Source organism: Trachurus japonicus, chromosome 4 (genome assembly GCF_045865225.1).
Source record: "Trachurus japonicus isolate A0001 chromosome 4, Traja_1.0".
NCBI classification, from domain to species: domain Eukaryota; kingdom Metazoa; phylum Chordata; class Actinopteri; order Carangiformes; family Carangidae; genus Trachurus; species Trachurus japonicus.
Window position 1 is genome coordinate 16,587,762 of NC_140910.1, and position 16,375 is coordinate 16,604,136.

At 41.4% G+C, this 16,375-nt stretch overlaps 1 protein-coding gene across 2 annotated transcripts in view; it reads left to right on the forward strand.

Annotated features, from left to right (window-relative positions):
* The first annotated feature begins 6,672 nt into the window (after positions 1-6,672).
* Positions 6,673-16,375, forward strand: part of arhgef18b (rho/rac guanine nucleotide exchange factor (GEF) 18b) — a 37,377-nt gene continuing 27,674 nt past the window's right edge. Inside the window, exons 1-10 of one of the 2 annotated variants that reach the window (XM_085774371.1) lie at positions 6,673-6,824; positions 10,709-10,869; positions 11,384-12,003; positions 12,404-12,551; positions 13,144-13,273; positions 13,381-13,435; positions 14,098-14,142; positions 14,611-14,682; positions 15,124-15,232; positions 15,558-15,753. In XM_085774371.1, coding sequence (XP_085630497.1) covers positions 6,749-6,824; positions 10,709-10,869; positions 11,384-12,003; positions 12,404-12,551; positions 13,144-13,273; positions 13,381-13,435; positions 14,098-14,142; positions 14,611-14,682; positions 15,124-15,232; positions 15,558-15,753 — 1,612 coding nt within the window. In that variant the 5' untranslated portion in view covers positions 6,673-6,748. The remainder of the gene's footprint in view (positions 6,825-10,708; positions 10,870-11,383; positions 12,004-12,403; positions 12,552-13,143; positions 13,274-13,380; positions 13,436-14,097; positions 14,143-14,610; positions 14,683-15,123; positions 15,233-15,557; positions 15,754-16,375) is intronic. The other variant, XM_085774372.1, reaches the window with a different exon arrangement.

Here is a 16,375-nt window from a genome sequence, read left to right on the forward strand (position 1 = left end):
CATTCCCCCGGGCGCTGGAAGAAGTAATGTAGCTTTGTTGTGTGCATTCCCCTTTTCCATGTGCACCAATCCTCTGGACTGTATGGAGTAGCGGCTCTACTGGTTTCTGGGGATGTGAAATTAGCATGAGTGACAACAAAAAATGTCCTGTGACTCGATGCATATCTGTGATCACCTACATGCAGCCAAGGCTTACCGGGCTCAACCATGGATCCTCATGCTTTTTTTAAAGAAAAAAAAAAAATCACGTCTAGACTAATCCTGTTGTTCGGCAGAAGGCCCTACTCTTCTTCTTCTTCTTCCTTACTCTGTCAGTCTGTCTCTTTGTGGTCAAAACAGTCAGCGTTCAAATCCCACATGTCCTCCAAATCGTTGTTGATTAATTTGTCTGTTTCTCTGTTCAGATTTGTTTTATTTTGTATGTATATTTTTTCTACTGTGAATATCGAGAGATAACCTTTATTTTCTGTCAATGCCATGGATTGGGTCTGTTGTGGCTGATCAGGACACTGACATCTGGGCTGGATTAAAAGTTTTAAGGAGGAGGACCCCCTCTCCCCCCTCTGCAAAGGAAAAAAAAAAAGCTGGACTGGGACAATCCTGTGTGCCATAAGAACTATTAACAGACATGAAATCTAGATTGTAACTTTTCGTCTCAGGGAGGCGGCCTGATGCTTTGTGGTCCGAGGATAAAGAGGATGAGGAGGAAGGAGAGCTACCTACCTACCTTTTATCTACGCTGACTAAAGCGCAAGTTCTCAGCATCCTTGCAGCAGCAACAACAACAACAACAAAAAGAATGGAGATGATAAGCCCAAGGACAAATACTCAACAACAGAAAAACCCAAACACCCTTCAATCAAATTTGAAATACCCCCCCCCCCCCCCCCCCTCCCCCTTTTGAAGATAATCAGGAATCCTCTCTGTCCGATGTGATGTGGTTTGGGCTGCCCTCTAGCGATTGGATGGGAGCGTTGCAGGTCAGGGGTGGCAAAGCTAACAGGGCCCAGACCCATAGTGCCTTGCTCAGACTAACGGCCCGCCTGACCCCTCCCACCCAGTCCACCCCTACCATACCCCCCCTCCCTGAGCAGAACCGCCACTGACTGGCGTGTCTCCACCAATCACTAAAGAGGATTTCCCCTACTTCCCAAAACATCAATGAAAACAAATGAATCATGTTGTTACGCGCTCTTTTTTTCTTTAGCTGTAACTGCAGTGAAAAAGCTTGTAACTGCCTGGTGATAAAATACTGTAATTTGGGATGATATGACTTGATGATTTTTACCAAAAAAAAGAAAAAGAAAAGGAAAATGTTGAACTTGTCTCTACTCTGCTAAGCTCTAGCTTGCTTTGTGCATGGGTTAATGAATTGTCTATACCAGTGGATAGCTTGATAATTTGATGTTTACTGATTTCGCTTCTCATCAGTCTGTTTTGACAGTGATGCCCCCAAAGCACATGCAAAAAAACCCCCCCATGACTAGCAACAGTCGTTTGCATTACAACTGGGGATTTCCATTTGAAATGCATTCAGTTGTTACATGATTTTCAAAAAACGAAAGAAAAAAAAAGAAGAAAGAACCGATTAATAAGCTCTTAACTGTAAATAGCAGCAGATCACCTTGGCTCCTGAAAACGAAAGCACTTGATTTTAGGGAAGTTTTAAGTTTGTTTTGTTGAATTCTGACCTAAAAAAAAGCGGTTGGACAGAGCGTGCTAGTAATGCATCGCAGGGTGAGAACAAAGTATTGTATGTATTATTGTTTTGTTTTAAAGGAAAGAAAAAAGTATTACATTTTAGAGATGTTGATTTCTATTTCTTTTAGCCAAAGTAGGGAGGGCAAATACAATTACCTTTTCTGACTGTAAACTTTTACTACTCTTGTACATTATGAATTTAACATTGTTATCAATGTGTACATAACTTTTTTTCTAAATTTAAAAATATAGATTTTTTTTTTGTTTTTGTTCATGACACAACCCACTAGACAGACAACAGCAGAGTCAAGTCTGTCAATGAATTTTAAACAGGAGCAGCACAACTCCAGTCTGAGGGCTTAACCCTGTGTAACGAGACATCAACAGTATGTGGCCTGAAACGTTTCGCAGTGAACCCTGCTCTTAATCCAATGCATGTTCTGAATGTTGGCCCAACAAGAGGTCAGACATCTGAACCACCCCGCCCAGCCACAGCAACATGTCACCCATAAAGCCTTTTTCTTGTGTCACAAATACATCACCGATCGCAGATGATGTTGTCTGGAATTGTTTCTGACAGGAGAGGTTTGTTAAGTTTGCAAATGTGTATGTGTTCTTTTTTTTTCTTCTTTTTTTTGTGTATGTGAAAAACTGGAAAAGACCACTGTACATCCTTTTGAAAGAAGAGGAAACATGAGTGATAAAATCCTGAATAAGCTAAAAAAAAAAGAAGAAAAGAAAAATTTACTGATGGTTCAACAACCATACATCTTTAAGTTTCGACTGTAAAGCTGGAGCTGTTAAACCTGAGTTTGACACATTGGGAAATATACACTCTTTTTGCTTTCTAGGTCCCTATCTCTCTCATGCATCTCTGCTAAACATTAATCCACAGCTCACAGCCTCTTATCTTAATTTATCTTAGATTAGCAAAACGGCAAACCAGTGGAAACAAAATCCACCAAGCAGCAGTTCTTAAAATCCACAAATTAACACTTTGTATCTTGTTTGTTAAATCTGTACAAAAGAAGTAGACGAAAAATATAAATTTTGTCATCTGACAGGGTATTCAGGGCATCTTTGCTGGTAGCCTGGCAACAGCTTCATGTCAAGAAATGCTGTAACCCCCTTAAAAAAAGGATGGTTTTAAACAGATTGAACAAACAGAACGTAACACTTTAGTCAGTGAGATTTTGGGGTAGCTTTTTTAGGTCATTATGCTAAGATACGCTAACCTAGGATACACAGTTTTTTCTGTTTAAAGGGCAGAGAGCCCTTTAAACAGCTCTTTGAATCCCTGTCAGACCGTGAGCAAGCTTCTTTTCCCCAAAATATCAGACTGTTCCCTCGAGGAGGCTGAGTGTAAACGCCTTCAGCTGTAAATGAACCAAGTACTATGTGTCAGTAGTCGTGCGATGATGATGAAGTGTCCATGTTTGTTTTATTGATGAGGGAGAGAGACGCTGCTGTCCGTCAGACAGACAGACAGACAGAGGGGGGTGGGGTGGGGGTGAAGACAAAAAGCGGAGGAAAAGCAGCCTCTTCTTAACTCGTAAGTCACCTGTCGGTCCAGTGGTCTGCTCCAGTTTACACACCAATACCTTCTATCTGTCTCTGTCTTGTTCCCTGTGCTGTACGTTGTTTAAAAATCAGTGGAGTTGTGTCTTGTGTTGTCCTCAGTTGAAGTCTTCACCATGGCTTTCTTTGTCTTGCTGCTCCTCTTCCTCTCTGCGTCCTTCGAGTCTCTTTCCTCTCCTCGGTTGCACACATAGGTGCCCCCATCCCTCCCTTCCCAGAATGCTGTGTGTAGTCTTGCAGGATACCTCTTTTATTAATGTCATGTTATTTGCCGACTGATATGCTGATGTATTAATTTTGGGATATGTTGTGTATACATTATGTTGAGACATCGGTGCGTATGCAGACAGCAGGTCTATATGTGTGTATGTACAGTCCAAACCCTCAAACCCCCGCAACCCACAGAAGATCGCTTCATCCCTCACACTGGATCCAAATGTGCCATTATCTTTATGTATCACATATATCAACATATTTGAACACATACACACAAACGCACACACACACGCACACAGAAATACATACATATTGTACAGGATCAAAAATGTGCCATGACTAAATGAACGCTTGACAATTTATTTTTTCTATGTTTTCAAAGGAGAGTCAAGTAGTGACATGTACAGAAAATGTTGCAATGATATGATAATAAAAAATCTTGCTGTGTGTAAATTATTCAACAATTAACTGTTTATATTAAAATTATGAATAAAATTATTGGAGAATATTGTCTACTCGCGCTTCTTAACTACGGACTAAGACTGAGATACAGTTCCCAGAGCTCAGGAGACAAAAGAGCTCTAAGATGAACACAAATTACCAGATTTTTAGGGGCTTTACTTTTAGTATAAAGGTATTTTTTGGTTCTGTGGTATGCCTACTAAAATAATAAGATCACAAATATTAGGTACTTCCCTTCAGGTAGTAGAGAAGGTTAGTGATTCTCTGTTTCGTTTTCAGTGGTCAGCTTGCTTTTATCACATCAAATCTCATGCAAATGTAAAGGGAGGAAAGAAACAAACCAAAGAAAAGCAAATAATGTAAGTAATGTACAATGGCATGCAAAAGTTTTTGGCACAGTTAAGTGGAAGTTGAAATGATTTCCAAAAGGCATAAAGTTAAAGATGACACATTCCCTTTACATTTTAAACTATATATGTGTATAATATATATTTTCATCTTTTTCATTTTCATTTTCATTTTCAAAATGACAGAAAAAGAAACAAACCCGCAGCAAAGGTTTGGGCACCCTGCATATAGTTGGTACCTAGTAGTTCCCCCTTCGGAAACTATCACAGCATGTAAATAGGAAATATCTTGTCTGACACCTTGGTCAAAGTTATGTGAGAGCTCAAGTCTCCTGGGTTTCCTGTTCTTTTGCAGGGTGCTGCTTTATTTCACTTATAACAAACATAATTCACTGATATGTCTTAAAATATTGCAAAAGAGTGTTTCATATTTAACCTGATGCCTTTTGAAGATCATTTAATCTTCCACTTGCTTAACTGTTCACTATACATTTTGACCAGGGGTGCCCAAACTTTTGCATGCTATTCTATATATAACTGTATATATTTATGTATACAACTTTTAATCAACTTTTTGTTGCAGAATCGCCACAAAACCAAAGACAGGCTACAGTACATGCTGCCTCTACAGTGAAATGTCTCTTACTCACGCTCGCTGAACTATATTTCCTGTGCCATTTTGATCATGTGCAGCTCAGTGTTCATTCACACACTCAGACCTCAAAGTAGAAGGTGGTTGGTGAGCAGTCAACATCGCTGCGTTGGGGTGTAGTTCTGAAACCAATTCGTAACACTGTTTCTCAGGCCTGTGCATTGGGCGTGCAGCTGCAGCAGCTACATCACACCGACTCGCATCCAATCCTGAATCATCATCATCATCATCATCATCTCCTCTTCTTCTTCTTTTTCTTCTTCCGGCCTGTGAGGTCACAACTAACAAACCTGGTTGCTCATTGTCAACAGGAGACTTTGCTTCCTTACTGTAGTTGCATTTGTGCTACAGTGCTGTGCTGGTGTCAAGAGTGTGAATTGCCATAACATGTTTGCAAGCAGCAGTGATGTGTGAAACTGCTCGTTCTGGCCAATCAGCTGCGCCTCTTCCTCTCAGACTGAGAAAAAGAGGAAGCGAGGTTGAGAGGCTGTGGCTGACTGCTGGCTCTCTGTGCTCAGTGTGAGGACGAAACTGAAGTTCTCACACAGCGTACTGTAGCCACACTTAAAGGATCTTTAACCTGCCTTTTCTCCTCCTCTGTGGCTTCATTCTGCTGCTCAGAAAGGATTTAAATCCACCATCTGTTCTCTATCATCAAATGTAAGTTGAATATCTGTTGTTTTTCTGAGCAATGTCATGAACTTTTGTTGCTTTCAGGCACTTCTCTCTGCACCAGGGCCCATTTCAATCCACACTTTTGTTTTGTCTGAGGTGTTTTCTGCACTGGTATTCTCTGTCTGATACATTTCCACTTGCCATCCCTGCATCAGCGTGTTCCCTCCTCACTCCCCGGTCTCTGGGAAAGTTAGGAGACTTTTCCACTTCACATGCACTGAGCTCAACTTGACAGTCATCTGTGATTACATTTGTGCAAAATTAAGAAGTACGGTGGTTGTAACAGTTGTTACCTAAGGCAGAGCAGCTCCAGCGGTGAGATGTGTGTGCAGGATTTTACTCTCAAAGACTTTACGTTGCTTCTTCTATCTGTGACAAAAGAAACATTTAAGTTTCTCAAACTTTCATTGCATATACTTCCTTCTGATTTTCTGAAGCAGCCACTGACACATTACTCTTGGAAGGCACTGTACTAATCTGAGTATTTTCTGACTCATTACTCATTCTCTTACTCCACTTTTTTCACCCCTGTGTCATTTCCTAACACAACCTTTTCTGGTTATCATTTCACTTGGCTTACAAAATGTCTGCAGAGAAGATCTGTTTCCACCATAAACTTGGAGTTCCATAAATATTTAAGAAAAGTAGAGTTTCTCCAAAATAACAGGACAGTGACCTGCATGTGTTCTGTGTTGTCGTCACCACTTCCTGATAAAACTTACATCGTAAAAATGCAAATAAGCTTATACCATTTGTTTTGGAGACATCATTTATCAGAAAAAAATGAAAATGGTTAGCATGTCTGAAGCCAAGCTCTTTCTATTTTTAACACTTTCTTTTCTCTCTGTTCCAACTGTGTTCTTTTTTTCCTTTTTTTTTTTTTTTTTACTCTCCTGTTCTTTTCTCACTCCTCTGGAGTCTTAAAGAGAGGTAATCCCCAACCAACAGTTCCCTGAACCCAGCCTTGGACTTTCTCTCTCTCCCTCTCTCTCTTTTCTGGACTCCCCTCCCTCCCTACCAACCCCCCTCCCCCCACAAACCTTCCCCTCGCTGGGTGCCAGAGCTCCAGTGTGTGCGAGCTCCAGTTCCCAGCTGGCCTCCCCACTGCGCTGCTCCTATGGCGGACTCTCCTCTTAACAACTCCTGGCCGTCTTTCTCCAAACTCTGGATGAAGCGATGGTCCTTCAAGAGAGGTATGAGAGAACTCATGTCTTTAGATTCCCCAGTTTTTTTTTTGGTTTGTTGGAAAAACTTAACTGGGAGGAGAGCTGTCATTCAGCAGAGGTCGTGGATTGGATGTGACCTTAGGATGTCGCGATGTGGGTGTCTTGCTTTGCTTTTCTTCCCATCATCTTTCATTCAGTTTTGTTTGTGATATAGTTGTTTACCATTTTGACCTGCTTGAGGTTTGTGGTGGATGATGGTTGCAGCCTTTCACATGGCAGTTTGGTGCAAGGTTTAGCGAGTCATTTCTACCCCTGGTACATTGTTTGAGATGAGATTGATAATGCACAAATGTCACCACTCGAAGCCTCTGATTCTTTATTTGATAAGCATCATTTTGTGTCTCTAGTTCTGCTGCTGTAACCTGTTGCAGTAAATGCACTTACAGTAATGAGGTTTGGTGTAGTGTTGATGTGATTTTTCCAGTTTTCTATGAGTTTTCTGACATAAACACTGACAAGTGGAGTTTCATACACACAACAGATGTTAATTATTCTCTCATATCCAGCTCTATAACACACATAACTTAAGTTATTTCATGCTCTCTGTTCCCATGCTGTTATCATCAGAGAAATGTGACATTTTAGACATAAAGAAGCCGAGTAGGAAGCCTCCATTTTGCTTCAGTCGTAGTGCCTGTGTAGCTTGGAGCTTTGAAACTGTAGTCAGACAAATTTCTGATCAAAGAGGATCTGCGAGATGACAGTTGTTTTGATCTGCGACTCAACCTCAGATCTAACAGCTTCTGTGTTCTGTTTTCACCTACACACAGCATCTGCCATGCACACACACACACACACACACACACACACACACACACACACACCAAGGCGGTGAATGGTCACTGAGACCTAAATCCCAACACTGTTTGTTGCAGAGCCAAAGTTGTCATAAAGTATAATATATTGAGTGCTGAATAATGAATCTATTTTAGATGCATAACACAATGACTTTTATCTTGTCATCTGTGGTTTCCGTAGCGTGCCATGCACATGCCTCATCTAAATCTGTGTCCATTGTAATATCATCCACATGTATGTTGTAAATAATCAACTGACCTCATCATATGATGCCCAAGTTCCTCTTGTGACTGTCTCTTAGCTTTGCAAACATTACTTATGCACAGTAATCTTCACAGCAAACACATGCCATCATTTCCTTCTTGTCACATTTGGTCAGTTTGGCCTTTTCACATAACTCACAAAACACAAACAGTTCCACATGATTAAAAATACATTTGTTATGTACTGCTTTATAAGTGCTTATTGTTTAGAATAGAGAATATTAATATGGATTTAAAGTTGTGTTTCCTGTGTGGCAAGCTGCTGTTTTCCCTTACTTCTAATATAATAAAAAATAATTTAACTTAGTATTCAAATAATAATATTGATAATGATTTCTGTGCCACCAGAGTAACAGATAAAATTCTTACTCATTCAGTATAGCCCTGATTCAACATATACTGTATGACAACCTCTATCTTAAGACCATTGGATATTAGCGTAGACAGCCATTACAGTGGTGGAATTTACGATGTAAATGAAAAATAAGAGTTATAATATAAAGCATAATAGTGAGTAATTCATTTAAAGAGTTTTAAAAAAGGTGTCTGAGTCATTTGGTGATTTCTTACATGATAATAGTCATTAATTTTAGCAGCAGACCACCCTTTGTTATGTGGAGCCAGACTATGGGAAAAACAGCTGACCATGACAGTGCAAAAACAGTTATGACACACACACACACACACACACACACACACACACACACACACACACACGCATACACATGCACCTGAGCAGACACACACTCTCTCGTACACACATGCACAAAGAAAGACTCACTTATGTTTCATCCCTGTGTGATGTATTAGCAGATATGAGAGGCCAACCATAAAAGGCTACAGTGGCTCTCCAAGACAGCATCAAGCAGCCGCTGCAGTGTCTGTACTGAGTGTCTAAGTTTACACTTAACACAAGTGGGATTTGGACGCAAACAAATTCTCCCTCCAGCAGGGACACTGCCTTACCCGCAGCCTCGGCCAGTGATTTAGTAATATAGAAAATAGATCTACAGTGTGTCTGTCTCTGTGTTTATTTGAGAGCATCTCTGGCTGTCGTGCTGAGAAGGGGAGTGGATGCTGTTGGTTTATAGCGGGACATGGTCCAGGACTCAGAGTGTGGCCTGTCTGCACAACAGTACCTGAGACCTCTCACTGAGAATAATGTAATAAAAAATACAGATATGCCGCATTTAGTTTGAGCCCGAGAATTTTTTTTGAATTTTTATTTTATTTCAAGCTTGCTTGTTGTGATGGCTAGAGTTCGTATAGTTAGTTATTCAGTTAGTAAAGCTTTATTTATTCTCTTTGGCTACAGAGAACAAATTACATTGATACAAAACAATAAAATTTGCACAACCCAAAGAATGGGATGAATATCTCTGACAAGTTGTGTTGTTATTTACACTGGTTTGAAGTTAGTAAGAGGAAGTTTCTAAGATAGTTGGACCTGCCATATCATGTTCACACATAAGCTCTGAACTCAGCTCAACATGTTAAATACCCTGGCAACAAACAAAACAAACAAAATGTTCTCATGCATGAAAACGCAGCTCCTCTGTATATGCTGCTGATCAGATAGGTGAGATAACAGCAGGTGGTTTAGTGGCAGCAATGTAAGCATCTAAACATGTCCATAATGGCACAATGCAACTCTTTTTTTTCAGTTTTTAAAACATCTCTTACTAATTCTCAAATTTTTTTTGAAGAATTTACATTTAAGTATTTTGGAGACCAAACTGGAGTTAAATGAAGTGTGAATACTGGACTAAACATGTCAGATGGACAGAAACACAATTCCAAATGAATGCGGATATTTGTGTATTTTATGTGGTGAAAAATACATTTGACCTGAGAAACATTTCGTGCCCTACATCCTAACATGTTACAGTAATGTGTCACTTTTATGGCCCAGAGGCCATCCACCCTGCAGTGTGTCATTGCTTTCAGCCTCCATTCATGCCTCCTTTCCTATCTGAAATGGCATACACAGTAGAATATGTATTGTATAGCATTAGCTGCAGCTGTTTTGCGGTGAGTGTACCTGTTGTAGAGGAAATCAATCACCAGACAAGAACCAGGGTGAAAGTGTTGAAGGAGAACAGGAGTCAGGCCCCTGTGAAGCCAGGCTGTCTTAGGCTGAGGCTCAGGTTCACAGGAGGCGTCCCTTATGAAATGAGGATTATGTAACTTGCCGTAACTGTGGCCCTCTCCCCTCCTCAGATGGGCATGATGTGTCTGAAACTCTAACACTGAACATGACATACACACACGCCTCTATGGACACCACCAGACACTATCAGATCTATTTTCATAAAGAAACAAATCTTTCGATAATTAACTTTTTCACCTCAAATATGTGCTACAACGCACACTTTGTCACACTGTACAGCTCCTTCATAAAGCATGTACATACTATTATATATATTATGTTCGTTACCACAAGCAAGCTGCTTCTCAGGCCACTAAAAACTCAGCGAAGGAATAATCTCCAGCTCTCCACAACCGACATGGAGACTAATGCTGGCTCACTGAGCAGTTGCCAGTGGTGACGGTGGTTTGTGGCATCATGTGAATCAAGGAATCTGTTTATGCAGTGGAAATGTAAAGGAGCTTTCAGTGAGAGGCTGGATCAGGGGCTTTTTCTTCCGTCATGCACAAAAAAAAAACGTTTGAATTGAAAACGCAGGTGTTGCAGCAGCAGCAGCCTGTCTTAGTTCTGCTTTTCTCTTAATGGTGCTGTTAAATTTATTGTATTTTCAACTCACAAACATCACATCCATTATCTTTCAGCATCTGAGTGCAAGCCATGTAGTCAGTCCTGTGGCTCTCCCAGTGCCCAGCTCAGCGCCCAGCCTCCTGCTCCCACAGGGCAAGGATCTTCCTCCTCTTTATCACCTGCCTCTATCACCGAGGATGTCTTCTTTGATGACACAGCAACAAATGACGACCAGGTGAAGCTGTGGGATCATCTTTATTATCTCATTTTCCTCCCATGTCCAGATAGGTGGAATAGCTTGAAAACTATGGGATTGATTGCCATTAAATTTACAGCAATTATTCAAAGTTCCCCAGTGAATAAATTGACCTCTGCCCTTTTGCCACCATGACGTTGACCCTTTTGAATTTTATTGAAAACCTTGACAACTACAAGGTGCTGCCACGACAGTCAGTAAAGTCATTTAAGACACAAAAATGATGTGTAATAACTTTGATCCCCTGATTTTCCAAATAGCGCCAACATCAGGTCTTTCTGTTTAGTTTAATTATCAAACAGCATATCGTAGTAAGCATAATGCCAGCTTATTGTTATTATATTAGTATTACAAGTGCTGGACCATTTAGCTCAGTATAACAGAGCCACTAACATGTTATTTGAATTTTCAATTGTGTCTATCTTTATTTGTCTCCTCTCTCTTCTCCATATCTATAATCCATTTTCCATGGCTCCCTTTGTCTGACTTGCAGGATGCGTGTTCAGTAGTCAGTGACTACGACTGCCCTGGTGTGGAGGTGGGCAGCAGCGTGGAGGACCTGCTGGGCTTCAGCTCCTCTCTCAAAGCCTCTGAATACTTTAAAGACTTGGAGGGAGGGATACTGGCTTCACAGTCTACTGCGTCCACAGTAACCACAGTCCCAGAGAGTGAAACCCTGACAGCTGACCAACAGGTGTCTCTAAACACAGACACCCCTGCCATCAACCATCCTCTAAGGACTTCTCTGACTTTACTCCCCCCTCAGGTCATCGCACCATCACCACCCTACTATATACAGCCTGCAGAGGAACCTCTTCACAGCTTTGTGGTCACTCAGCTTAGTCCCAAATTGCTGCCAGGTTGTATCATGGACAGCTGTGAATCCTCAGACCCTTCAACTGGGCTTAGTCTGACAATAGACCTGAACGGACTGTTGGAATCAGTGGAGACAGCAAAAGGAGTAACTGGATCTGAAGGAGTAAAGAAGCAAACCACAATGGATTTTGAAGGAGAGCCTGACGAGGACAGCTTCCCTATCCTGGTCCGATCCATGTCAACTTCTCGAAGGCACAGCTGGGGTGTCCCTGTGTCCCCCATTGACCTGCGGAGGAGGTGAGATGGATGATGGAGGAGAGATGAATAGTTGTTTAACAATTCAGAGGACTGTTATTACTTCACTTTCCTCGATACGTCCTTCAGAGACTTTTAGTGTAAATGATGAGACTTTCTTTTTTAGTATCACTCGCTGTGACTCTCATTATCTTTACCCTCGTTGTGCTATTTAATGGTTTCTGGTGGTTTTGCTGCAGCTTTTTAAAAACTGCTGTCATCACAACATTGAGGTGTGGACACTGATCAGCACACCTAAATAACTTATGAAACCAAAACAGAGAAAGAAGATATAAATAAACAATGGTCAGACAAGTGTCTCGCTCAAACGTTTGCTTTGGTTTATAAACACAGTTAAGAGGTGGTTAAACCCCCTTCTCTGTTTTTGTTGTTGTGCTGTCAGACTGAGTCTGGACACCATGGCCATCGACAGCGATGGTGAGAGAGAGGATGATGAGGAGGGTCTCTACCAGTCCACCCAGCAAGACTGTCCTGGGGATGAAATAGATGGTCCCAGGATCCCCTGTCCCAGAATCAGAGTCAGTGCCATGGTAAGAAAACAGTGACATACTATATCTAAAAGATAAGGCTGAAGATATGTGTTTTTGTCCATCAAATCAATTCTGGAAAAAAAAAAAAAAAAAAAAGAAAATCTCAGTTTCTTCTGTTTTGTGGTTGTGGCATCAAGCTCCATACTCATAGGTTCCCACTGAGGATTTCATCTTTATAAATTACTCACCAAATATTCTTTGATTTTTGATAATACAATTTCCTAAAGTAGTGTGACACTGTCGCTCTTTGAGTTTTTACAGTATCAGTTTTTGGACAATAATAAGATTTGTCAGGCTTTGGGTACACAGATAATAAAGAAATGCATTGTAATTGGTCTTATGATGGGATTTTTGTTCTAAAAATATGGAAACCACGACCACACTGATGTTTATGGGAATAAAGCTGCTGGGTGGTCACAGAGTGAAAAAAATAACGGAGACTTTACATGTGCATCATTTACAATGTTGTGAGAATAACTTCAATGTATCATCAGAAGTGAGACTGCTGTATTTTAGAGAGGGGAGGTGATGCGGATTGAATGTGCACGTGATGTACATGCATGTGTTTATCTTATTGTCTGATGTTTTTTAGGTCAGTGGTGGTGGGCCTGGCAGACATCTGTATTCCCGCTCAGAGATCCTCGCCACAGATGAATGTTCCCGAGCCGCACACATTTCTCGAGTCGTGCAGACATCCAAACAGGCCGCAAGGGCAGCGGGAGGTGAGGCTGAGTGTTTGTTCACGTAGAGCACATGTTAGTTTATGTGTTTTACACTCAGCAGGCAGCTGTTTTCATCATATCCAACCTTTTCTTCTCCTCTTGTGTAGCGGAGGAGTTCGACCCAGAAGAAAACCTACATACGAGTGAAGGACAGAGTCACATGTAAGTCTGAACCGACATCACTTAAATCTCCCACTTGAGTTCGATTATGGAGTCCTTTCTCACTATTTCCTTTCTATAAGACATTTCAGTCTGACCTTCAGGTCACATCAGGTTAAATGATGCTTGGATAATAAAAAAGGATACCCTTCTAGCTTTATTCACAGGACTCAACTGTTGGGTCTTCATTGTACCTGCAGCCTTTGAATGGCACAGTACAGTAGTGCACATACTGTTCTGTCATTGCAAATTGTTATAGTCTGGTACAGCTATCGAACTCCCACATAACAGAGGGGCTTTCCCCATTTCCTCTGACATTTCTGCTTCATGTCATATGTCTGCAACCTTCTCCTCCCACAGTCCTCTCTCCCAGCTCCTTAGATGGCCCCTTAATGTGTGTATGAGTGTGTGTGTGTGTGTGGTTAATGTGTGCTAATGTGACTGTGTGTAGACGCAGAAGACAAGGGAGGATCCTTCTCTAAATCACAGTTTGACACCCAGCTCCCAGCACTTGCACCCTCTCCTCTCCTCTCCTCTCCTCTCCTCTCCTCTCCTCTCCTCTCCTCTCCTCTCCTCTCCTCTCCTCTCCTCTCCTCTCCTCTCCTCTCCTCGCCTCCCCTCATCTCCTCTCCCCCCACTCAGCCTCCGTGTCTTGTTTGTCTTAGGCTGATGGTACAGAAAGTTCTGCAGGAGCTAAAGCTGTACCATGGGTAAGTAAACAGGAGAGGGAGGTCTGTTTGCTCCTGCTGCTGCTCAAACGTCATCTCAGTCCTCGAAGCAGCAGCAGAGCACGAGACATTTTGACCGGGGGGGAGCACTGCACTGTGTGGGTGTGTGTTTGTGTGCATATGCATGAATTTCTTTTGGCATTTGTCCGTTTGTGCATTGTTGTCACCATATAATATCAAAGTTGGATCACCCCTTCACAAAATCATCAGTTGGCACATGACACTGAAACCAAGCTGACAGAGGGAAACCCTTCTCTTTATAGTTTCCTGTTGACTAAACTTTCATACACTATTAGATTATGTCTCTTTTTGCTTTTTCTCTTACAACAGTGTTTCAGCATGTTGTTGTAAACACTTTGATATCTTGTTATCTGTGGTTCATATTCGGGCCAGTTTACAATTCAAATCGATTGTCTCTCTCTATTTAATTCATGCAATTGTGTGTCACAGAGCAAAACAGAGGAACAGGCCAGAAGCCAAAGTATCAGGAAGTGTCACTTGGTATGAGTTCCTCTCTAATGAGTAAGTACGCCATGTTGTCATTGTTGTCTTTTCACTAAAGCTGCAGAATTTTTGACATTCACTGACATTTTAGTAAAAGTTCATGAAATCTTTATTTGGCCTCTAAGTGTCCTCTCTTTCCATGTTGAGGTTTCAGTAGCTTTCTATAACAGGTTGTGGTCAAAACCAAATAAGAGTAGCAGTCAGCAAAATGAAAGTTGCTCTGGTGTGGTTTCCTTTTATGGAAACAAATCAGCCAATTTTCTCATCATTGCTACTGTAACTATTTAACAAAAACAGTTTCCCTTATTTTATTTTATGTATTTCATTTTTCAAATTGATCACTAAAACTGTCAAGGTGGACAAATGCAAAATTTTAAGTAACTAGTGGTGATTTTCAAAAGTGAGGATGAGATGATAAAAAAACCTTGCAGCCATTGAATTCACTGCCACTTCTACCAGGAATGATGAAGGGGAGGATCGTATGGAGAAGGTGGAGAAAGGCACCAAGGTGAAGAGGACCCTCAGCTCTTTAAGGAACAGGGTGACTGGCTCCTTCAATAAAGATAAGGTAAACACAGAACACAGAAAAATAGTGCATGTTGTCACTTTGAACTCATCCTGAAGTGCAATAACATTCAACCTGATAAGAGTCACAGGAGCAAAGAATCCTGGGAGAAAAATGCTGCAATGTAGAAAGCAGAAAAGTGATTTGAGTGGCTGCCCTCTGCTGTATGTTCTAATATTACAAAGAGCTGCATGTTGCTGCACACAGGAGGTGTCACATATTTTGCCTGCATTGTGGTTATGTGATGTCATATGCAGCACAGCGATGTGAGAACAAAACAAAAAAAAAAACCTTCCCCGCTGTGTTTGATTTTCTTGTTCCTCTGCAGGGTAAGAACAGAGAAAGCTGCAGAGAGAGAGAGAAGGGAAAGGAGAAGGAGAGGGAAGCCAAAGAAAAAGTATGCAGAAGAAGAAGCAGCAGCAGCAGCAATGGGCATCATTTGGTACCAGGCGCTTTTTCCAGCTGTGCCACCTGCTCACTGTGCAGCAAGTCCCTGCAGAAAAAGCATGGCCTGCAGTGCATGAGTGAGTAACACCACAGCCACAGGTGTACACGCACCCACGCTTGTCCTCATTACACTCAAACGTGCACAGGTGTTGCGCTCACACAAACACACACAAACTTCTGTCTATTTATACCCATGATGCCCCACGCACGCTCACTCACCGGAGCACTGAATGGGGAAACTAACGCAGCGACACACACACAGTGTCACACACCCACGTCTGTAGTGTAATGAATCCTAAACCGTTCAAGAACCCGTCAGGAAACACCCAAATCTTAATGGTATTTCACTGTGTAATTTATTGTCTTTGTTGTGTTGAAATTACAACATTGAATTTACAGAACATACAGTAACACAACAGGTTTACACTTTGTCTTCACAACTGTGTTTAAACCTAGAGAGTCAAAATTAGATCAAGTGTCATTCGTCAATTTCACTGTGGCGTTTCTTTGGCCCTTTTCTGCCAAAAGAAGATGGTGTTGTTGCCTCCCAGCTCCTCTTCAAACAGCATTTGAAATAGTGAAGAACTTTATACAAAAAACCCCGACCTTGCCTAAACTCCATCTGTGCTCTTTTTCACGCTGCATCCTCACTGTGTGCGTCCTGTGTTTCACAACTCGACTCACTTATTTAGACATGTT